The sequence below is a fragment of the Lemur catta genome, chromosome 12 (assembly GCF_020740605.2).
Source record: "Lemur catta isolate mLemCat1 chromosome 12, mLemCat1.pri, whole genome shotgun sequence".
Taxonomy (NCBI): domain Eukaryota; kingdom Metazoa; phylum Chordata; class Mammalia; order Primates; family Lemuridae; genus Lemur; species Lemur catta.
In genome coordinates, this window is record NC_059139.1 from 52,481,031 (window position 1) to 52,507,167 (window position 26,137).

Genomic DNA, 26,137 nt, shown 5'->3' on the forward strand with positions numbered 1-26,137 from the left:
TTAGTACTATATACTGTATGAAGATGAAAATTGTAAAGGCTGAGAAGGTAAAATTGTTCAGTGTGCATCTTACTTTTACTAGTGGGAGGGAGGCATGGAGAAAGCCATCGGAGAAGTAATCAGGTCTTTGCAGTATTAAGGGCTATGGAAGCAGTTCTGAATGCTTTGCTGCACATTCCCAGAATTATGTGATGAAGAAAAGGTGTACACAAAGTGGGAATTCTTAATGCCCCAAAGTGAACTTATTTATTTTCATTTGCTGTCTTTTAAAAAGCAAAGAGTGTTAATTGAATGACTGCGAAATGCAAGGGAGTTCAGCTATCTTACAGAATCATAAAAATAGAAATGGATGCTTTTTCTATTTTATTCCTGGAGGGAAAGGGGTATTTTGGGCACTTTTCATGGCTGGGGGAGCAGAATTTGTTAACCTTTTGGCAATAGAGAAATCTTAACTTCAGATTATTCCTAGCTGTGAAATTTCTACTCATCAGCAATTGAGTCCAAACTAGAACATTTTTAAAGGAGTGCTAAGATTCACTCATCAAATATGTGGTGTATTAGATCAATGGCACCCCCTAGCCTTTGTTCCCAGGGGCAACTTTGATTATAAGAAAGACAGCTGGTTAAGAATCATACGTACCTTAGAAAGAATTTGATATGTATTTTCAAATGTAGTGAGTCAGGCAGAATGCAAAGCAGAGTAACAAGAATTAATGTTTTTATCTACTACCTATTTTCACATTTTACATGTGTATTTCTTATGTTCAATGTAAGTAAGAATTGCTGATATTATTACTGTGAGGTGAAATGTGTAAGGAACAGGTAGTATATATCAAGACCAACACAAATGCATTGATGGAGATGGAAAACATGAGAGAAAAAGGTTACATAGTCTTATAAGAAAAGAGGATAAGGTTTAAATGATTCAAAACCCAAACCAAAATTAATATACAGATATACTATCTTCCATTCAGTGCATGAGAGATTTGGATATAAAAATTAAGTATCCTTACATTCTGGTTTTCTTGAATACAATTTTCTCCTCAAAAATAATTTTTCACCTATTTCAGGAAATTTTAAAATCTGAAATAGCTATTTTTAATCTGGGTTCCAAGAAAGAAAAAGAAGTAAGTACTTATGATTAATTGATTGCTACACATTGAAAAAGAACAAAATTTTACCTTTTTGGACCAAATAGGTTAGAAATAATGGGGCCCATGATGCCATTCATATTCTAGTATTACCCCCAAAATAAGGGCAAGCAAAATCAGGTTCATGATTCTTTGCAATAAGAAACAATACCTTCTCAGAAGGCAAATAAAAGAAATTCAAGATCAGTAACAATGGAGAAAAGAGTCAAAAAATGTTTGAAAATTCTAGCATTATAACATTAAGCTTAATAATAAAAGGACTGTCAATTTTTGTACAGTTGTCATAAAAAGTGAAAGTTAAAAGCATTCTTGGTAAATTCAGATGTCTGTACAAAGTGTCATCTTCAGGTTACCTTGGCTTGAGGTAAAGGCCTTTTAGTCTAAACTTTTCATGAAAGGTCTCTGCAGCTAGAGAGTATGAGGCTGCTTCTCCAGTGTGCAGTCCTAGGCTCCTGGACACCGTGTGTGATTAACTGTGACTCATTTTATTATAGTCTAAAGCTGCAACATAAATTTAATTCAGCTTCTTTTTTTCCCCATCAATATTTCTGCCCAAAATCCCTGTTATGTACAGGCAAAATATTTACTTTCAAAAGGAATAAATCATTATGAATTTGAGATAAATAAGTCATCTGGGACCAGGAACTAGCAAATACAGTCATGCATCGCTTAACTACAGGGACACATTCTGAGAAATGCATGGTTAGGCGGTTTTGTTCTTGTGCCAACATCACATAGGTACTTACACAAACCTTGATGGTACAGAACACTACGCACCTAGACTATATGTTATAGCCTACTACTCCTAGGCTACAAACCTGTACAGCATGCGACTGTACTGAATACCATGGGCAACTGTAACACAATGTAAGTATTTGTGTATCTAAGTATATCTAAACATAGACAAAGTACAGTAGAAGTACAGCATTATAATTATGGGACCACCATTATACATGCGGTCTGTGGTTGACCAAAATGTTGTTACAAGGTGCATGACTGTATCCTGCAAAATTTTCACCCTAGTGACCATAACCTTAAAGGAAAGAGAAGAGTCCTCTTATGTGAGATTAAACAATGCTTTTTTTTTTTTTTTGAGACAGAGTGTCGCTTTGTTGCCCTGGCTAGAGTGAGTGCTGTAGCGTCAGCCGAGCTCACAGCAACCTCAAACCCCTGGGCTTAAGCGATCCTACTGCCTCAGCCTCCCCAGTAGCTGGGACTACAGGCATGCGCCACTATGCCCGGCTAATTTTTTCTATATATATATTTTAGTTGGCCAGATAATTTCTTTCTATTTTTTTTTTTTTTTTTTTAGTAGAGACAGGGTCTCACTCTTGCTCAGGTTGGTCTCGAACTCCTGACCTCAAGCGATCCACCCGCCTCGGCCTCCCAGAGGGCTAGGATTATAGGCGTGAGCCACCGCACCTGGCCCAACAATGCTTTTTAAAGTCTCTGGAGTTTGGATATATAGTTGGTGTTTGTCAGTGGCTATTTTTATCGCTATTTTTATCACTATTTTAACACAAATGATCACCAAGTTAGTTATCTTTTCGAATCTAAAATTAAAGTCTTTATACTTTTATATTACGATTTTGGTGTTTGTATGTATAATTAAATACAGAAACCCAAAATATCTGGGAAGTGCCATAGAGCAAGGTGCTTTCATTAGGGAAGTAGATTTAAAAAAAAAAACACATTTACTCACTCTTTTTTGAACACTCAGTTACACAATGTAGATTTAGCCTGTTGAAGTCCATGGCCAGGTGAAGCAAAGTTACTACAGATGATATTCTCTGAATAAAAGCTCAGGAACAGAGCAGGGGCTCTGCTGCCAGAGAGAAGCTGTGCACAGAGGGGACTGATACCAGTCAGTTCTGCTGCTAGCAAGCAAGAGACCTGGGTAAAGCAGCACTCCAGAGGCCCCCAGGTATGGTAGGAACTCTTTTCTCCTTTGTGCTGAAAATCGTAATCATCTCAATGTATTTGCTTACGATGTCTATATTAATATGTTCACAAGAAGTCTGAATAAAAATCAGATACCATTTCATATTAGTATGTTATTAAAAATTTACCTCTAGTATTCCTGCAAATACTAGAGGTAAATTTAAGCAAACAGTTTTGTTATCACTTCTGGGCTTTATCACATCAAAGAGAAAACATGTTGATAAAAAGATGACAACCCCTGTCACTTTATTGCTATGGTCTAAGTAATTTGAGCTAATTAATGATTTCTGTATCATCCAAGACAAACAAATCAAGAACTCCATTGAAAGCAGTTATTGCAGAAATATACGGTGTGTGGCCCCAGTTAAGCTTTTGTTGACTGGAAGTGTTTTTCTCAAATAAAAAGTACAAAAATACTGTTCACTGAAGGTAACTGAGGAGTTGTTTGATGTGACATAAAGATGAAGACACACTCTTTTCTGTTTTTGAGACAGTACACTTTGTGATTCACAGGATAACTGGCATCAGACTCAATTTAATGAAAGCTCTCAAATAAGCGATTTTATTCCTATCCATGATTGCAGACATTTACAAAACCATAACATCTGAGTTCACCTTAAAAAATAACTTATATAAAGCAGTGATATACACAGCACAAAATAGTTCAGGGAGGGGGCAGGAGCAACTTTTAATAATTAAAATGTAAACGTGAAAAAAAGGATGGAATAAAAGTCCCTACTTATTTCTACTGAAGATGTCATGTGATAATATTTTACAATGTCCTGTGGGTCAATGTATGTATGTGTATATGTCCATATAACATACACACATGCAGTACATTCTCTTTCCCACACATATACATACACACATAATTATTTGCAGTTCGGTTTAGGGCAATTCTAATATGCCGCTCCGTACAGTTGTTTGAATCACGGTTGGACCCGCTTTCTTCACAAAATAGGGGAGAGAGCAGGAAATAAAAAGGTTGGTTTGGTGTGACTGAGATTCCTTTGTTTAACTGTACACTGTGATGAATAATTTTCTTCCGTAGTAGTTCTGTGAAGGGCTGACTCACTGTGGTTTTCATGAGGAGACTTGGTAATGGATCACACACTCATTGTCATGCTAGGGGAGTACTAGAAGGAAAGGAGAATCCGTATTTTAACAACAATTCTTTCACAGACCACTAAGGTTCTTCTTGGTACAACAATAGAAACAATGAATTTTAACTTCTTATACTCTCTTTTATGCCCAAGTTTTTAATCTAATATAATATAAAATAAGAGAAGAGTAAATTTATACAGACTTAAATTAGTCCTGAAAATTTTAACATCTCCCCTAAAAAACAATGAGTCCTACTCTCTCCTTGGACCTAGGAGGCTGATAATTACTCAGTCTCTCAGCCTTTTCCTTCCAGCCAGACTTATGTTTTGTAGGCACTTGTAACAAATTTGGGTAAGTTCAGTTCAAGGTTGAATTATAATGAAAAAAGTATGAAGACTAGTCTTTGCTATCTACTAACTGTGTAAACTGGGTAAGTTGCCTAACCTGTCTTGACTTCACTTGTCCTACTGGGAAAATGGGTTTAATAATAGTATCTATCTTAAAAAGGTTTTGGGAGGACTGAGTACATATAAAATCCTTAAAACCATGTAGTTATTGAATACATAGAAAGTGCTCAGTGAATGTTAATATTGTAGGGAAACGAAAAAAAAAACAAAAACTCCTAGCTGCCCCCAAGAAGATCTCACTGAAGCATTTAAAATCTTAAGAGTCTGATTTATACTTGTTGCCCCTAATCTGTGACTCCAGTCTCAACCCACATCATTTTTGGGTTGCATGTGGCTCCACAGTGTCGTTACCTGCTTACTTGTCGCTTTCATGGGGCTGACAAGTGATAAAAGGTGAGGCTTTCAGAAATTTGGAAAAGGTGGTTTCAAAAATGATTTAGAGAGGAATAAAGAGCAATTGTTTTGATAATTATGTCAATATGCCCTTGTATTCTTGGGGAACAGACTCTAACAGAAAAATTCCAGAGCAGCACGGTCTAGTAAAACTTTCTTCAATGATGGGACCTACAGTCTATGCTGGCCAACACAGGCCACTAGCCACATGTGGGTACTGAGCACATGAAATGCAGTTAGTGTAAGTTAGGAACTAAATTTTTAATGTTACTTAACTGAAAGTTATTTGAATTTAAATATACACATGTAGCTAGTGGCCACCATTTTGGACAACACAGTTGTAGATCATCTGAGCTGTGGGGATAGGCATCCACTCCCAAATGGTAATGCTCTCTAGATGAAGACGGTTTCTAAATTAAGATGTAAAAGTGGACCCTTGAATATTAAATGTTTTAATGGAAATCCGTGAGGATCAGGGCAAATGGCAATTCCTTTCAACATGCTAGTAATAATAATTGTTCCCCGTGGAAAGAGGTGGAACTGGCCCCAGGCTATAGGGGCTTAACCAGGAATGGTGATGATCCTGGGCTGGGGGAGCATGAACTTTTTAGAAGGGTAGCAGAAGGAGGACAGAATGAAGTGAATTCCAGGCATGCTGAGATGGACAGGAGAAACTGAAGAGGTACAGTGAGTCCTAAGGTGAGGATGTACTATAGTGCCAAAGCAGGATTCTCCAGGGAAGGGCACAGAGTGACAATGGCTCAACTGGCAGACAACTGGACCCGAAGTCATTAGGGCTCCAACCAAAAACATGCACTGTTCCTGAGTAATGGTGGGTGAGTAGGCCTGGAAAAAGGGTCACTGGACCATAGGGGGAGGATTGTTAATCCTTTAACATGGGTCAAATCAAGGAAAATCCACTTGTTAATCACTTAGCCTACAGTTTTGTTTCAGTATAGGAAAGTGAAGTTACATACTTGAATTGACTCTGTATGTTGGATTGTAGGGAGTTAAGAGAGGAGACTGCCAGAGAAGAGAAAGGAGATTCTTCCTCTTATCCTTTGCCCTTAATGGTGGCAGCAAACAAGCACAGCAAAACCAAAACAAAACCCTCAGTCATAGACAAGGGCTGATGAAACAGAGCCTACCCCTGACCCTGTGCCGGAATGGGAGCATACTCCCATTTCATCATAGGATGCCATGCAAAGTCTCACATTACAAATAATGACAGCAAGCTTCAATGAACTATCCACAGCCTTTGACTAAACAGAATTATATTTTGGTATTTGACTTTTAAGGGCAAAAATAACAAGAAAAGAAACAGATACCAAGGTTTTAGTAGAAATAGAAAAAATTAGAGAATATGGCAAAATGGGCACAGAAAATTTTAGTCTATGCTTTCTATAGCTACTGTTATCTACAATCAGAATCAGTGATCCAATCAGTGCTGTCCAAGAGAACTTTCTATGATGATAGAGATGTTCTGTGCTGTCCAGCACAAGAGCCACCAGCCACATGCAGCTACTGAGCTCTTGGAATGTAGTTAGTGCAACTTAGCAACTGAAAATGTAGCTGCATTTAATTGTAATTAATTTAAATAGCACGGCTAGATAATCATTATTTTAAAACAAAGATTTTATTGAGTATCCTGTGTCAATAATATAAAACAGTAAAAGATACTAGAGCATTTCAGAAAGGACCTCAAAGGATATGTTTTTTAAAAAAGTTTCTGGTTAAGCCATAATTAACCCTAGATGCCAGAGTTTAATGTATATCCCGAATAATTGGGATTTTAAAAATTCTTGAATCCTTTTTTAGTAAATATTACTCCAGTTCATTCATTTATTGTGTAACTTTAGGAAATGGTGTTAAAAGTATATAATAGCCTTCATTCTAATATACACTGTTAAAAGTATGTATATATGTAAATAGCCATATACACAAGCACAGGCTCTGTTATCAAACATTTTTATTGGTTGCTATTAATATCATCTTTTAACACTAGCAATTGTCAACATTTTTAAAACCTGTGATAGTTCAAATGTTTCAAGCAAATCTTATAGAAAAAAAATGATAATTTGTTACTGATTTGTTGGGAAGTTAAGAGAGAGCTAGGTTTTCTCAGGGAGGAAACTGAGTGAAAAAATAGGTCCAACAATAGAGAAAATGAGAATCAGATTTAGTCAGAAAGGATGGAAGCCATCAGCTCCAAGCAAGACCACTCAGAACAATGAGCAAGCATCTAGTACAGTTTAATTTTTGAGTTATACACATATCTGTAAAATGACATGCTGTTTTTGGTACAGTAAAATAGTTTGTATTTATGCCTGTGTGTCTATATAAGCAATGTGCTATTCTCACTCCTAAGGCTGCAAACTGCTCATCTTCAGCTGAGTTTATTAAAACTACTTCGAATAAATACAATTAGGGGAAATCACGAAATTTCTAGGAAAACTCACAGAATGAGCAAGCAAAAAGAATTTTTTGCTATTGAATACTATCCTTCAAAGTAGTAGAGAATTGGCTTACAATTTTCCAGAAGTAAAGGAAGAGTAGGTGTTAAATGGAGTATCATACAGACATAAAATATTCATGGTGCACTGTACTGAGACCACACTTTCATGTTTCTACTGTACTGCTGCATCAATATGCCATGACATATTGTGCCAAAACGCTGTGATATCAGGTTGCCCTGTTTCAAAACTATTCTGAGTCTAGTTCTCCTCAATTAGATGACAAAATGGCTCTTACAAAGCTGTCATCAGCATTACTGCTTGGTTTAGCAAAAAATGCAACACCTAAAGATGTTATTTTAAACATATACCTACTTATTTTACCTTTTAATGCAAAATATATTTTGAGAGAGTATGCCTTGGTATGAACTTGTGATTTTTTAAACTTATTATACCGAATTCATGTACCTTGAAATCCATCAGAGATATCCATTAACAAAGATATCTTTGAACAGTGTGTATAAACTCCTGTTTATACATGTCAAGAACACTTTAGATCTCACTATATTTCTATGTCTAAGCATCTATCTATATAATATTTTATTTTCTTAGAAGAAATAAAAAATAGTTCCTCTACTCCGAGCTGAAGTGAAATAAATTTAGTGTGTGTGACTACATAAAAAAATTGGGGCCAATGTGATTTCTTCACCATAGCAGAAAATGACGAAGGGGAGTGAGGGCAATAGGAGATGATCTGCTGCCTTGTTTGTAATTCCTACTTGATACTATGACTTTAATATCATGTCTACTCAATTGATTAAAGTTCAATGCTGTGGGAAAATATTTTTCTAAATTAATTCAGGAAATAAGATCAAGCAGTTTCTTCACTTGAAGAGGGCATGAAACACTATTTTTTGTATTGTGTACTTTCAAAAACAAACATTTTACAGTTTGAACACTAGGGGGCATCTTTGTTACTTGAAATAAAGGGCCTTGTTTGTAATCCAAAAAAAAAAAAGGCTGAGTAGTGAAGCATTTTCTGATTCACGTTTTGTTTTGTTAGGCATGTTGGCACTGTAAAGTTTATGGCTTTGGGTTGGGCATTTTTGTTCCTATATTAATTAAGTAGCATGTGTGAGGTGACTAGGATAGTATCTGGTACGTAGTAAGTACTCAATTGATGTTCCTTCCCTCCCTTACTAGGCCTCCTGTGGTTTAACTTCAAGATAAAGACTGAGAAATCCTCAAATGACAGACTGCTCAAAAATATGTTCTTTTCAGAGTTATGTGTAGTAAAAAACACTAGAATTTACATTTCCATTTATTGGAAAATGTTTTCTTTTTAATTCATAAATAGTTCTGCTTTTCCTTGATTATAGAAAAGCTCATTAATTGGAGCTATCTAGCTTATTTACTTCTTTAAAGTCTTATGTTTGTTAGCTCTGAATCTCTTTCATCTTTCTTCCTCTCTCCTCTCATTGCCTGATCTTACAAACGTCTAAACAAAAATGTGTGGTAATACCGTGGAGAAAGCCACTATCACAGCGACATCACCCATAAAAAGTCAGTTCTCACTAGACAGACGAAAGGACGGAGGAGCCAGTGGGAAGGCTGTACTACCCTCCAGGGCAGTGGTGCAGTTTCACAGTCCACCAACCAATTATTTTTCCTTTTGTGACTTTTCTGTTGGGGACAGGAAGGAAGGAGGGAGGAGAGAGGAGGGAGCTTCTGTTTTCTGCTAATTCTGCCACAAGTCTGGCATTGAACCTCCTTCTTGGGTTCAGGGGCGGTGAGGCTGGGCCAGGAGTCAGGGTGGGAGCTGCTCTCTTTTCTAAATGCACTTACTCACAAAAGGATCTGCTGTTTTGCATGTGCATAGTCTGGTTGGGATTAAAGGGTGTGGCTGGTGCTTATTCTGTGCAAAGAAGTTCTTCAAGTCCTGTTTTATCTCATTCTTTGCCCCTATGAAGAGCTTTCTTATCCCAGTTCTGAAATGTACCCCTTTTCCAATTGTTAAGGCAGCAGTCACAATGACAAATCTGGGAAGGAAGGAGAGGGGAGAGTTCCTCCTGTCCCTGTCCATACAGTTAAAGTCATATGCAACTGTTTTCAAAAATAATTTTTCCAACTCAAAATTAATCACTTCCTCTTACTTTTAAAATATATGGCTTATATCTATTATAGCACTCATTAATCTGACATATTTTAGTTATGTAAGCATCTATTTTTCCTACTGGACTGTATTCTTTGAGGGTAGGTGTTATATTTATTTCAGAATATATTGTCTTTAACCTAGTGCTTTATGTTTAGCAGGCTCAATAAATGTTAAATGGAATTATCATATATCTCTCTGAATTATGCCAGTTTATTGCTGTAAAAATTAGCAGAAAAAGAAATATGTGTCTCTAATTAGATAAAAGTGGACATAGGGAAATTAACTACTGTGTTCATAGTCCTGAAGCAAACCAGTGAAAGAGCCAGGATCTAAAAAATAATTCCTCTGATCCTAAGCATTATGATTTCAACTAGGTAGCTCCTTATGCTTTTCCTCATCACTGACTGGCTGAGCTTTTGAATTTTAATATATCTTTGTCCTCTCTAGTCATATATATCCTGAAAATACACTAAAGAGCTGCATGCTTTTATTTCTAGTTTTAACAGAAATAAAGTGTAAAAACTGGGGAAGTCTTGTCCCATGCAGAAGTCCTAGGTGGATACTAAGAAGTAAAAGAATCCATAGAACACTCAATCTTGGGTTCCATTTTGGGAAGTGCCCACTCTGTGCAAAAGTAGATATGCTATTAGCTGCTTCTTCAAATTCTGATGGTATCAACTTCGATAAAGGTTGAGTGAGGCAAAATGAGAGTAGTTTGTCTTGTGATTTTGCCTGTAGTTTGACAGATTCCCCCATAATAAATTTTAATGATGGCATGAATCCTGTGAAGATGAAATTTGTTTGGGTTTTGGAATTTAGACACTTTAGTAACATGAAAACTTATACAAATTATCAAATAGGCAACTTGTTTCCAGTTTGCTCCTTTACAGTGGATGCTTTCTATGAGAAAATTAGTATTATGGTTCTTGTAACTAAGTATATAGGAGTAAAAAAGAAAAAGTTTGTCTTTTAAAAATTTTTTCAGAGAAATTCTACTTACAGGTTCCTTTAACTTTTAAAAGATCAACGAATTGAACTCTAAGATAACAGCAGTATTAATGGCTTTATGCACTTGTTCTAATAGAAGAACTTCAGAAATAAAATCTGCATATAATAATATGGTCAAGGGAATACTTACACTTTCACTCTGAAAAGGATTTAAGAAATTTCCCCCCATTTCGCCATCATCCCTTGGAGTGCCCGGTTGATTACTCAGGCTCATATTATTGGGAGAATTCTGTAAACAAGATTTAGAAAACAAGGCATTGTTGAAGATTTTAATTTCCCCCTTGCATTGTACTGTTTTAAAAATTGAATCTCTAGCAGCATCTCTAAGGACAAAGAAACTTATAATTTTAATCTTAGACTTCTACCATGTATTCTAGTTCATTCTTTGCACTTTGACAAGTACTAATGCATTCCCAAATGAAAATTTAAAAACAAACAAAAACACACAAAATAACTTACCATAACTATTTTCTTAGTCTCCGAATCAATATTTATTCAATTTCTTACCCTCAGGTTATAGAGTTCCTAGAACTCTGGAGGGTTTAAAAAACATTCCCAGCAGGGGTGTGATGAAGTAATCCTACCCACTGATAAGGCATGATGGAACAATAACTCCCTTAGTGATTTCACTAATCAAACTTTAAAAGGTCACAGTTTTAATGAACATTTCCCTTTAGTTTTACATGCAGTTTACAGATAACACTATTTCAACTATTTTTTTTATATGAACCATAAGGAAGAAAGGAAGATAGCTAACAACTTTATTTAAGAACAAGAGAGATATCATAGGACTTCAGAATTCTTTAGGTACTCTAGAGGAAAAGGGGGCTCAAAAATAAACTACTTTAGAACATCTTCCTATCATTAGTTTAAGAGCAGATCTACTTTTAAGATAAAACGGCTGCTGTTAGCAATCTAATCTAAGTTAGCAGTGGATTGCTTCATAGTCTATTTAAATTTGCTAGTCTCATTATTACTGTGCAATTTTAGCCATGTCAGTATATCTGATATTCCACAACCATAGGAAATATAGAATGATACTGGCATATAAAATAAGTTTATACAGTATTACGACTGTGACTGAAGGTACCCTTTCAAGATCTAGTTTATTGACTTGTAAAAAAAAAAAAACTTCAGGGTTAAACATTTTTATTTGTTATTTCAAATGGAAGAAAGACTTTAGATTGTTTCCCTAAGTCATTGCTATTTATATTGTTTTGGAATAAGTTTTTGGATTTTTTAAAGAAAATTGCTCAGAGGATTTTGACTTAACTACAAGTTATTTCATAAGCATTAAAATTTCATGAATGAGTTATTCCCAAAAGGATATGCGCTTTTTAAGAATATGGTTAAGCTGTAAAGCAGAGACAGGTAGATGAGCTGGTGGAAATACACTTGTATCTTGTCTTGCCGTGCACCCCACAGGGAGGATCTAAGAAAAAGGAACCTCTGAAGTCCATAGGAGTTCTATATGCCAATAACCCCCAAGGACTCAGGAACCATACTTTAATAGCATAAAGAATATTCTACTTTTTTTTGATAAATTTTTCTCTCAAAATGCTAGTTTCCTAAGTATATAGAAAAGCAACTATACTTTGAAATGAACATGAATATCTTGATTTCCTGGAAAAAAAAATTTAAGTAAAATTTAACTAAGTGCACTATTTTATAATTCATTGATTATTAAAATTATTAATTAAATAATAAACTGTTCTTTGAAAACAGAAATGACAGTGGTGACTTAGGCTCAAAAAGGAAACTGAATTTATAAAAAAAAATTATAAGATTTACCCTAAATCTGTAAGCTCTTTTGGTAAATGCAGACTTCTATCATTTTATACATAATGGAGAAATTGGTAATATCAGAATAAAACATAATCTAATATATACATAAGAAAATTTAAGGATGTACTTGGAAGCTGCATATTTTATACAGTCAAATAAAAGCACAAAATGAGCCCTCTTCATTCTTGTGTAACATTCACACCCCCTGTAGCATACAGGTGTCTTGAGAGAAACTGTATCTCTGACTCAGTTGGGGTTCTTTAAATCTCTGCTGCACTTTTGCCATATATCATTTCTTGATTTATAATTCTAGAAGTTTAGCTAACTTCAAATCTGATTCCTGACTCGAAGTGTGGATTTTTAAATATTTAGAATTTGAAAGTAACAATGCATTGCTAATATTAAAATACTTTCAGTGTTATTATTTCTGCTTTCCATGCAATCTCTTCATAGCATGGTGGCTCAGCATTATATGCTTTTTTTTTTTTTTTTGGTGGTGATGGGGTATTTAAGGACTTTGAGAGGAAGATTAAAAGGACACATTGAACATACAAAACTGAGATAATATCAGATCTCTGAAACTTATTCCTATCCAGCTTACTGGACCATATTTGAAAAGCTCGAAGTGCTGGGACAATATATTAATGCCTATGTATTTTTACCTTGAGTAATCTTTGCAAAATGTGAAAACAACAAAAGCTCTTCAATGGAGAGTCTCACGGAAACTGTGCTGTTGGTAATCACTGAGTGACATGACGATGATACAGGCTGCAGTGCAAGCTAAATATTGGTATCTGAGGAACAGCAAAGACAGTGGTACCACAGCCCCGCCCAGAACAGGCTATGAAGGTGGGTGTCAATGAACTGTGTGTATGCTTCATTTACCCGCAGCTACATTTGTGTACAGTGTCTCCAGCAGGTTTTATCATCAAGGCAAGAATATAATGTACAAAAAGGATTTAGGTGGTCAAAAAGAAACTCAAATTGCATGAGCACATAATCAGGGAATAAGGAGTACAAAAGAATACAAGAGTCCTTTTAGCTATATTAGGCATGTTGGTTACATTTCTTATTTCAGTTAATGTGTACTTTATTTCCTACTTTAAGAATTTAGCTTGAAAAAATATAGTTAGGATTATATGGATTCCATCTTTAAGGGATTTTATTATATTTTTATTATATTCTCATTTACTTTTCCTTCAAGCTGGAAAATTTTTAAGCTATAATGTCATATATGAATTTTATACACATACACACACAATTTCCTCTGGCTGCCATGTTTAACTCTCAGACTCCCTGTTCTCTGATTTTATCTCGTAAGTATTCTTCCATATCTTCTCTTAATCAGTAAGTTATTGTCCCTTATTCCATCGTCAGAAACTGTTCCAAACTATTAAAAGTTTTTTTAAATTCTAAATTTTTTAAAATTTCAAATTAAAAAACCACTTGTAGCAAGTTTGGTTCTGCTTATAATTAAAATAAAATAACATTATTCTAAGCCCTTTGGTAGTGGATTTTGAATTGATTCCTCACAGGCTGCCAACAGTGAGTTTTATAGAGTATTGTTTTGACTCTGCTAGCCTCCAAAAAGAGCAAACTGCCAGTTGCTCTCCCAATGGGTACAACTGAGGTAGAACTCAGGCCAGCACACCTGAGATGATGGCAGAGATCTACAGTTGTCGGGCAGCTCCCTTGGGAACAGTGGGGGATCTCTAACTGGAACCAAGGTTCTTGAGGTCAAAAAGCTTCATTCAGGTTGAAAAGATTCCTGTGATAATTTATTAAACATGATATGATCAGGTCTTGCCTTCTCATGAGATTTTTTTTTTAAACTCAAAAGTATAAATGTGAAATATCTTATTGTGAACTGCAGAATTTCTTTCCTTCTAAGAAAACAAACAATATGCTTTTCTTCACCCCCAATCCCTAAAACAACTCCAAAGAAAAATATTTTTGTTCCATTGATTAAATAGGTGAATCCTACGTTGAAAAGGGGATGAAAGGAATTTCACATATCATTAAAAAGGCTTCTAAATAAAAGATAAATTTTGCATTTTGAGAAAGATGTATATGAGTTTTACTAGGTAATCCTTAACTGAGCAAGAAATAATTTTGAAACTTCATTTGAAACTTTGAATGCATTTTGCCACTGAAACAGTGCTGTTAAAGTATAATTGATAGTGACAGTTCCTAGCCTTGCCCACAAAAGATTGTATAATTAATGAGAAGGAAGATATTTAATGTCTGTAGTACTTCATAGCCCTTAGCATATGTTCACGCTTGATTTTAAACTATTTTCTGAAGTAGCCAGGGAATGAACTACAAGCTTTAGTTTACAGCTAAGGAAACTAAGACTATGAGAGATTAAGTAACACGTTCCCACAATTTTTATTTATTTATTTATTTTTGAGACAGAGTCTTGCTCTGTCGCCCAGGCTAGAATGCTGTGGCATCAGCCTAGCTCACAGCAACCTCATGTTCCCACAATTTTTAAGCACTGTAGTACAACCAGGGTTTCTGATTCACAATTCAGTACTCTTTATCTATCTTAAATAAACAATATTTAAAAACAGAGTAAGAAGTTTTTAAAAAATATGCAATACTGGTGTTTGACAAAACACAACTTTAACTGGAGAACTGGGAAAATGTAGCTAGAGATCTAAGAGGAATTTTGAACAAAATTACTAAGCAGTAATGGTTAAAGTCATCTTTTGATTCACAAACAAAAATAACTAGAAAAAATCAGGATGAAAATGAATGAGCCCAGGAAAAAGAAAAGGGAGGAGAAATCTTCTTGAGATAGCTGGACCTGGGTTGGAGAAGGAAGAAAGGTGGGATGTGGAGGCAGTGACTGCATATCACAGAGTAAAAGACTGAAAAAATTAGTCTGTGAGTGGACAGAGGCAGGGAGAAACGGGACTGGGGAAGGGTGGTATACAATGCATATGCTGCTGCTGCTGCTGCTGCTGCTGGGAGAAAAAGTGGCTCTAGTGCAACTAACAGCAGTGCTACCATCACCCGGGGAGCCAAGTTAGAACCCAGAGCCAATGGACCCACAGCGGGGGCAGTGTAGAAATGAGCTGTGTCGGAACTCAGCTGAAGGCAGGTGCAACTAGTCAATGCCAGTACATTGGTAAGTGGCATTTGTGTATCACTTATGGGATAAATCTTATGTTAATTTAAATATAATATGAACTTTGCTTTGTCAAAGTTTTTCCTTATTGTATTTGTTTGGTCTCCTCAGTTACACTGAAATTCTTGAGGGTGAAGACCGCATCTTATTTATCTCTGTACTTTTAGAGCCCAGCATAATGCCTTGGTGCCTTAAGGTTTACTGAAGGAAGCAACTCTTGCCCAAGCAGAAACCAGTTGAGGGAAGAGAACATGTTTGTAGTTAATGTTTGTAGTTAAAGAAGTCTTTTTTATCCCTCCCATAGTGCACAAGGCAATACCTAGCACACAAAAGTACACAATGGGTGGTCAATTAATGCTTAGAGAATAAGCAATGTATCATCAGGCAAGAAAATGTGAGCAGTGGGCATAGTGTAGTGGAAAAACCTTGTATCCGAGAATAGGAATGGGAAAATGAGCACAGAAGGAACACAATAGATCTGACATGAGGGCAGATTAGAAGATGGCATTTAATTCATTGTGACCCTATTTACAATTTTTAAAGTGCTTTATAAATTACATAGTACTTTCCCATATAGAATTTTGTTTACATCTGTCTAATGTACAAGGGTATAGGCTGTTAGTGAAAATTTTAAGAAGATGGCCAAAAGCAATCTGATAATCCCACTTTTGTGTAATTAAGGGTCATCTCTAGATATGAGAACATGCTTCTCAACTATGACATTAGAAATTTCACTGGTGACCACTAAGTACAATTCAGCTAATTAAATTTTTAGAAATACCGGAGATAGCCAGTACAATTATGGTTATCTGACTTGCAAAGGTGCTTCTAAGAGAGAAGGCTCTGATAAAGTTATACAGGAAATGTTATTTTGAAAACAGGCTTTATGAATACCATTTCACAGAGGTAAGCTAGTGCCCATTATAAATATGTATGTATTTTTAGAAAAGAAAAAATCTTTCTGATTATTGCTAAACGCAGACATGCAAAGTGCTTTTGAGGCCAAGCAGCTATACCTATTACAAGTATAATGGCAGAATACCAATTATACTGTTTTTTTTAGCTTGAAGTCTTAATTTAAAATGTTTTGTAGCTCAATCTTATTTTATTTTCCTTAGCATCAGGAATTTTACATTATTGCACATGAATATAAATTAAAAATAGAATTAAAAACAAAGTCATTCTTTAACGAATTTCTCTATTTACTGATACAAAGCAGACCTCTAAGAAAGTCCTTCTAGTGGCAGGTAACAATTAGTTCTTATCAATCATTCTAAATATATTTACTTGCAGAGAACTATTTTAAATTCACCATGACCTGAAAAGTATTTAAGTATTATTCTTCAAAAAATATAAGGCATTTAAGGAAAGGATTAATTTTAGATATTACTACTAAAGAAGGAAAAATGCAGACACATACTAATAGAAGGCTCACTTTCCTACTTGTACTAATGTAAATTTTCTCTAACTACTTTCTTACTTTATTTTGGGGACTAGAGTAATAACTGTGGAAATCAACATTGCCTAATGAAGGTTTAAAAGACCAACTGGATGTATAAATGCAATGTCCTTATGACATATAATAGCCACTTTTTCAAATTTACCTCTTCTCACATTGCTTTAGACATCTTTACATTTTCAAAAGAGTATCTAAAGTCTGTCAGTTTGTTTTATAAATATGTAACGTCATAACATGATTAAACTGGTTAATTACTTTGATATCAATTAATAATGTATGATATGTCCTATAAATGAATCTTAGCATGTTTAGGAACATTCCTAAAAGGCTTATTTTCCCCTTCCCTACAGATTATATACATTAATATTTTTAACTTCCAATTAATTATACCTGGCCTCTACTTTCAAATTCTTGTTCAAGAACAGAATTCATAAAGTTACTCTAACAATTTTAATGAGAGTTCCATATGAAATAAAATACAGATTAAAAACAACACAGAGGATACACAGTACTCACCTTGGAAATACTGTCCATATCTCCCGAGCCTGAAGCAAAATATGAAAAGAAAGCCGTATTAATATTTCAGTTAGAAATTAAGTACTATTTTAATTGAAATAAATGCAATACACTACATGTATCTTCCAGTGTGTAGTTCCTGAGTTTTGAATCTTAAAAAAATCCCTATTCTTTTATACTGTAGAGTGAATCAGTATCATCTGATGCCAAATGTAAGGAATTCTACCTCTAGTTCCCAAGCATTTATTTTTTCTTAATACAAGAATAAAGAAAATCATGGTTATTACAGATTCCTGAATGTAAAATATTAGAAAGACCATTTGTATATCCTACCCAATTAAAATTTTGAAAATGTATATATAATATATATAGACATCTCTACATATATTTTCTGAAAATACTGTAAATCTGATAAAATATAAAATGAAAACTTGTAACAATATTTGACAATATTCTGAACCATTTTTATCATAATGACCCAAAGCAACATATTCTTAATAATTGTAAAAAGTGACAGTAATCAATATTTATGGCAATCCATCAGAACTAAAAATGTCTTCAAAATATATTTTTATTTTGATTCCTGGGAGAAATGAACAGTCAATATTAATTTTTCTTGTGTAAACAACAGTAGAATCATACATTAGGTAACAACAATAATCAGATCTTTGCCACAATATTAGCTTCATTTTAAACTATTTTAAATAAGTAATTTTCCTAGAATAAAATATAACATCATAACAGTACATTATTCAGTCACAAAGTTAGGGCTTATTAACATGATTAATTTACAAATAAATAACAACAAATTCTTAAATACTGCACACATATATGCAATCATGTATATAAAAATATGTACAGTAATGTTCATTATAGAAAGTAATGAAGTAGATGCCAAGCATATGTGAAACTCTTCTGAATATTCTGTTCCAGTGAATAACTGAGAGCATTCTAACTATGATCAATTGGTATCTTTTTGTAAATAATTCTACAAATAAAAGATTGGAGAGTGAATTATTTTGCAATAAATTGGAAAATAAAATTCTAGAATGGTGTCGTCTAACAGAACTTTGTGTGACGATGGAAATGTTTCTGTGATGTCTGTTAAGGTAGCTGTTAGCTACATGTGGTTGTCATGCACCTGATATGTGGCAGTGCAACTGAAGAACCGAATTTTAAATTTTATTTAATTTAAAATTAAATAGCCACACCTGAGTAGAGGCTAATGTAACTGGACAACACAAATCAAGACTTTGAAACCCAGGCAAAATAAGATGGATCCTTAAAAGCACTTAAGTCTCTTAATGTGCTGCAAATAATTTGCAAATAATTTCTTGATTATTGAAGTTACACAGATTTTTGGGGTACCAGAGGGAGGTATTTCCTAACTTTGGGAGGGGGAGTGAAATCTGTATATAACCTAAATTACTCATGGGTGTATTTTCTCCAATTTCAGTAAAAGATGAACTCTTTCCAAAAGAAAAAAAATTATCGCAATCTCCCCACCCCCATTGTCAACTTTTAAATTAGTTTATGATCATGTTACTTAAACATATTCAGACATCAAATGTCTTTTTTTCGGTTTTGCATTTGGCCTGCCTATAAATATAGTGTGCTGTGTGACCTAGTCAATTTTGTACCACTTGTCTTTATTTCTTACTGTTGTACAACTTTTTATTCACCTTGCAAATAGTTGGCTTCATTTGCTAACCAGGCATCATTTATGAAGTATTTTTGTAACCATTAGTCACATACTAAAAATGATCTTTATCACGAAGACAACGCAGGCAGTGTTCTCTCATAAGAGAATTATTCAGACTATCCAGAATATGATTGACAATTTTATTTTTAAAAGGAGATGAACATTAAAATACAAAAACAAAATTAAGAAATTTTTGCAGATAACTGAAGTTCTTCTGAGACTGTGTCCACAGACTTCTGGAGACAAACTAGCTGGAAGAGTACTGCAGTCCTCCAGGGTAGGTACGCATGATACGTGCCCAAAGCAGCAATGTCTCCTTTTATCATAAAACACCAGGTTTTGATAGGTTAAAGTAAATACTTGAGAATATGAGCTAGAACAATTCTCACACTTCTGATTTTCAAATGATCTCTAGTTATAATAACCAATATACTGTAGATTAAACTATCAGTCTGATGTAAAAGTTGAAGCATTTCAAAATGAGCATGTAGAAGTTGAAGCATTTCATAATATCCACTATACAGAATTAAGATTCTGTTTTGGATTTACTCTAAGCATCAAATTTAAAATCCTTACCTAAAGAGCCATTCATGTGATGTGATTCCATTCCTCCTAATCCACCCATGGGGCCATCTGACCCAGGGCCCATTGGAAACTATTTTAAAAATGAAGAAAATTACTGTAATCATGCTGAAAACAATTGTTTATCTCAATGTTACAATATCTATATTTAATGTTACAAGGCACAGCCATAACTTATTTCCATTTTCAAGTTATGGAAATTTTTCACTTGAGTCTCTTCAGCTTTATAAATTCTCTAACTGGATTGCCCCAATTCTCTCATTTCATCTTCTGTATGTTCCAAATGTTTACGTTAAACCTCACTCATGTCCACAGTTTTCTTCTATCGTAAACTAGTGCAAATGAGATGAGCATTCTCTTCTATGATAATGACAAATTTTCTATTAAAACCCGAAGGTGGTTCTTAAGAAGCTGCTAAAGATATTGGTTGATTAATAAGAATTATTCAACATCATTATGCCAACATTAACATTTTTCTTAACAGACAATCTATCTTTGTTCAAATTGACATAATAAATAATTTCATCTTATAGGTTAAATACATTTAGCTCCTTGGGGATAGCTGAAGATAGTTAATTCCTGACAGTCTCAACTATGTCAGTTCAGTAACAGTCAGACATTTTACAGCAGTTCTATTTAACATTTTTTTTTAAGCAGTGGAATTCTTTTTGTTTTCTTTTCTTTTTTTTTTTTTTCAGATGAAATCTTACATTAGAATCCTGGTACAAGCTAGAGGTGACTAGATGTGCTATGATAGAGCTGGTGATGGAGAGCCCATGGCCTGAATACTTCCAAGAAAATCTAGAGCCCAGTTTGAAGACAAGTTATTTATAATTACCTTACATTTACAGTTAAGACAGCCTAGTGAAAACACTTTCTCTTAAAATTTCCCATACTAAAAGCATTTCTACCATGAATGGTACAGAATACTGAATGTGTTGTGTGTGTGAGTGTGTGTGTGTGCGCGAGCAGGTGCAGCAGTGGTGGTTACTAATCATGATGGCTTTTGGGGAAAAGTAGCTGCCAACCCTGGAAATGATGGGCTTCCATCATTGTGAGCATACAAACCACGTGCTTATAAATTTTCCAGGAGAATGCCATTTTTTGCTTCATAAAATTGAGGATCTAAAAGCACATGGATCAATTTTCAGGAAATAACCTGGAATATATATAAATGCCTCACTGATAAGTCAAAGAGATTGACTTTGAACTTACTACGGTTATTTGGCTTTTATCAAAAGCATAGTTTAGATCTGGACTGAGAAACTGGTGCTGATAAACCCAATAGCCTGTGAACTTCTTACTTGGTTTGGTCCTTTTATCTGGCCCCCACAGTGTTTTAAAGACACTAAAACTACAGGTATGTTTGGTCAGTTTAGCATACAACATACACACATTCTGATTTTTCTTTGATTTCAGCTACCCTATATATATACCTATATGTATATTAACTATAATCTGTTATAAATATACATATATATTTTTTTTGAGACAGAGTCTCGCTCTGTTGCCCAAGCTAGAGTGAGTGCCGTGGCATCAGGCTAGCTCACAGCAACCTCAAACTCCTGGGCTTAAGCAATCCTCCTGCCTCAGCCTCCTGAGTAGCTGGGACTACAGGCATGCGCCACCATGCCCGGCTAATTTTTTCTATATATATTTTTAGTTGGCCAGATAATTTATTTCTATTTTTAGTAGAGACGGGGTCTCGCTCAGGCTGGTCTCGAACTCCTGACCTCGAGCTATCCACCAGCCTCGGCCTCCCAGAGTGCTAGGATTACAGGCGTGAGCCACCGCGCCCGGCCTGTTATAAATATTTTTGTTAACATGTAGGCCTTATGTCATAGAAAAATAAAATATTTTCCTGTGAGCTTCTGTGAAAAAATCATGACCTATACTTTATTCAGAACACCCAAATTCTTCCTGTATAACTGCCTCAACTCCATAGTTTAACCCTAGATTTCATATTCTAAAGAAAAACCACCATATTCAACATCCTAATTTATTTTCAAGTTTATCAGAATTAAAAAAAGATCACAATGAAAAAATTTAGTGATGCTAAAAATGAGATTAACATAAATGATTATATATAACCTGTCATTTTCAAGTAGTCAGTAAAATAATATTAAGTATTTGAGATAAAATGACACCAACATTCTATAATTGGTTAAGTTCGGTTTTACATTTAAATTATACTGATATAAAATATCTGTTATATGTTATGCATTGTTTTTTTAACTCAGAGCATAGAAATAATTTGATTTTTCTGATATCCAATACGCTTCTGGCCAATAAAATATGATGTTTAAATAATATCCAGGAAATGGAATATACTCAGAGTTTGAAAGTCTTCAAATACAACCCCAAAATAAAAAAAAAATCATATTTACATTAGGCCTGTTAGGTCCAGGAGGTACTGCATTCATTAAAGTATACATGTTATCTCCAGAGTTGGTGGAATCTGAAACAAAATATTACTTAATTAACATCTTTCTCTAGAATCTATAACCAAATCATCACAAAGTAATAATCAAAGATGATCTGGATACATACACATATTGATAGCTGCAACACTTGAAACTGTCATTATTAACGTTCAGAAACAAATACCTGGCAGTCATTTTCTGACTCAAAAATTATCATTTCTAACTTAGGTATTCAAGAGGAATAATCACTTCAATAATTCAGGTAAAAGAAATATTACTTTAAAAGTCTAAAAATTACAGTAAAGTTTTTTAAAAAACAGATACTTTTTGACTTCTCTAAGCAATTATGTGTACACATATAACAAAAATCTCTTAAAATTCAGATTTAGTAACTTTTCAGTTTTCACTATTTCCTGAGGTTTTCTATATACAAATTTAAAAACCAGTTTTTTAGTTAATAATTTTCACTGAAAAATAGTTTTCTTAGTGAAAACTGGTGAAATATCCTGGCTTGATCCCAAAAGAAAGAGCTTAGAGCAAGACTATACAATAGAAAGGAAAAATTCTCTTGCTTCAACTAAATACCAGCTTCCTCCAGCATATTTTTCATAATTTTTTTTACTCATTTTATTCTTGGTATGTTAAAATAAAAATACCTGTAGTGTATATTCATATATATAACATTATATAGTATTTAAAAGATTTACACTTCATGCCTATTAGCTAATTCTAATTAAGTCTTGGAGCATATGTACTTTTATAATGTGAAACCTAGAATAAAAGGCTAAATATTTTACATTGAGGAAATATCAGTTATGAAATATGGCTTTCTATTTTTTCACATTATACAGTTTTCTTAAATATAATGGAACACGCTTCTCTATTTTTAAAATAAATATATTTCACACTTTTGTACTGATTCAAGACAGGAGGTAAAAATCTTTGCTTTCTTATGGAAGTAACCACAGAGTGGGAAATGGGCAATTACTTTCCCTCTTACTGTGTGATTACTTATCAGACATTCATAAGTTTATTATTTTAGTGTGTACTACCTTACAGAGTAGGTGTGATGTCATTTATTGGTTGTTTGCCAACAGTGATCCATAAATCTAAATATTATACCTTACTCTGAAATGGATACATCAAAATGTCAAAAGAGTTAAATGCCCATCTAAGGTTCACCCTTATTTGTAAATTTATATTAAGTAAGGTTCTAACCTACTTGTGTGACCTTAACTCTTTTTACATCCTTATGTATACTATATTACTGTCAACCCAGGCTACTTGTTTTTTCTTGCATATGACCAATCTTTCTACCTCCATATTTTTGTTCTTCCTCCAAACATCTTTTCAATGTCTACATACAGAAACCCTACTTACTACTGAAGGACCATTTAAATGTTCACTATCCCATGATATTTTTTTCTGGTAGTTGCAAGTGCATGAGTGCTCCCCTGACCTCTACAGAGTTCTGCCTTCCATTGTAGTTAATGTTCTACTGTCTTATTCTCTCCTGCTTCCAGCTAGGATATGTCTGACTTCTTTTTATGCACAGAAAAACTTTACAATAAAGTGGACCTTCTGGCACCTATTTTGAGGGGGGTGGTGCTGGCTTAATGTTAGAGCAGTGCCTGAGACAAGGATGAATATATGAAAGAGAATGCAAAAAGACTAAGAAGATATACTGGTGGCAATTTCTGGCTTAAAAGGAAGAAGTGATATGATTACTTATCACCTGCAATGTTCATTGTTACTATAAAAATTTATTTAGTCTTGTAGTGAAGTATTTATTAATCACATGCTACCTTCATAAATTAAATATTAACTTCACCATATAAGAATGTAAACGTGCACAAGATGATCAGTTCATATAATTCTATGAGGTTATGAAGTACGAAATGTTTGATTTCCTTAAAGTACTAAGTTTGACAGTTGATATCTCTGACATTTCACTTTGACACCTCTTTTTTTATTTTTATTGTGAAGGTACATCCCCAGTCTTTCAAACACATGGTTTGGCTTGTGATTATCTTTCAAAGTTTTTTTTAGAGCAATTTTTGTGAAACCATGCATAAGTAAAAAATTCATGTTATTTTTTAATATGAGTTCCTTTGTGGAACCAATGCAACATAGACAGCTCGAAATATCAATGAAGTGTTTATGCATCAAGGCAGACCATTTCTATACCATATTTATTGTTCTCTGTGATAAAAAAATGGATTATTTTTGACAATTGCAAGTGTTTGGCATGACAGTTGGATAAAAAAGAAGTGCCAAAACACAGTCCAAAACTAAATATTTATTTAAAAAAGCTACTGGTATCTGTTTGGTAGTTCAGCACTGGTATTATCCACTACAGCTTCATGAAACCTGATCAGCCAATTACAGCAGATGTCTACTGCAAACAACTGGACGAAATGATGAGGATGTGTGTGATTAAGTAGCCAAGGTTGGTCAATAGAGACAGGTTAATCCTCTTGCCAGACAACATTCGACCACATGTCGCACAAACAATGCCACTCAAACTGCAGAGGCTGGACTTAGAAACTTTCTGGCATCCACCATATTCACCAGACCGTGCATAAACTGACTACCACTTCTTCCAGGCTTTGGGCCACTTCTTGCAGAAAAAATATTCCATTCTCAACAAGCTGTGGAAAACACCTTTTGTGATTTCATTGCTACTTGCTCTCCAGGCTTCTACACAGCTGGCATAAACAAGCTACCATTAAGATGGCAAAACTGTGTCGACAGTTTAGGCGCATACTTTGACTACTTGTATTGCTTCTTGTTTGAGATATAATAAACTAAACTTTTGATTCAAAATGGGACATTTCATATTTAGTGACCTAGTATCTTCCATGAATTGTTTCATCTTCAATGAAGATGCTTTGAGAACAGAGACCATGAAATATTTCTGGATACAGCCCAAAGAGTTAGTGAAGCAAAGTAAAATTTTGTATTAATTATCAAATTTATGATTTTTCCAAATAAAATGTTCAAAATTAAAAATTATTACTTATTGGTATGATTGATGATATTCAATTTCAAGCTTCTGTTTATATTAGATTTCACAAAACGAGTTAAGAACTTACCAATTTAACAGTGAAACATAATTAAAAATTATTTCTAATTATAAAAATTTCTCATCTATTTCATCACCCAGAAGTAATCACTGATACAGTTTTAGCTTGTTTGTGTTTTACCTTCTAGATTTCTGTATTATATATATTTTAAAATAAAATTATGATCATATCGTATTGAATTGTGAGTACTTATTTAAAAATTCTTTGATGATAATATTTTAATGGCTACATTATATTGTACCATATGCTGTAAAAATTAATTTAATAATTTCACTAAAATTGGTTTAGGTTTGAAGGTTGTATCTGCTATATCACTATTGAGTATAACAGATGAGCATCTTTCTACATAAATCTTGGATTGTGTCTCTAATCATTTCTTGTATGAAGATTATAAAGTCAAATGGTCTGAACCACTTTATGGCTCTTAAGATACATGTTTCCAGAGCATTTTCTAAAAGGGCTGTGCCAATTTAAGATTCTACCACCATTAACAGTTTGTCTCAGAAAAGAAAGGATAAAGCTATTTAAAATAATTATGTAAAATGATTATGAAAATATTGAAGTATGTTTTAGTTTAGAAGAGTTTTAAAAAAAGCTCTTCTTATTGTACGATTAATTTATTAGCTAATTGATAAATAGCTACAGACATATAGGGTAAATAATGCTGTAAGCATATCTTTATTCACCTTAGTAAGATGATAGATTTTATAATCTAAACCTAATGGACGCATGTATTTGATGTTTTACTTATACAGAATTTTTTCTAAATTGTGAGATTTGGATCTTTTCTCAGTTTCAAGAAATCTTTAAGTTAGATAAATTATTGGACAATTCATACA

The 26,137-nt window shown here is 34.0% G+C and overlaps 1 protein-coding gene across 2 annotated transcripts in view; it reads right to left on the reverse strand.

Annotated features, from left to right (window-relative positions):
• Positions 1-3,626: 3,626 nt before the first annotated feature.
• SSBP2 (single stranded DNA binding protein 2) overlaps positions 3,627-26,137 on the reverse strand; it is a 269,811-nt gene continuing 247,300 nt past the window's right edge. For both annotated transcript variants that reach the window (XM_045566334.1, XM_045566335.1), the window contains 5 exons: positions 22,177-22,247; positions 19,784-19,862; positions 17,506-17,534; positions 10,743-10,841; positions 3,627-4,228 (listed from right to left, as the gene is read on the reverse strand). In XM_045566334.1, the coding sequence (XP_045422290.1) occupies positions 4,199-4,228; positions 10,743-10,841; positions 17,506-17,534; positions 19,784-19,862; positions 22,177-22,247 (308 nt within the window). In that variant the 3' untranslated portion in view covers positions 3,627-4,198. The remainder of the gene's footprint in view (positions 4,229-10,742; positions 10,842-17,505; positions 17,535-19,783; positions 19,863-22,176; positions 22,248-26,137) is intronic.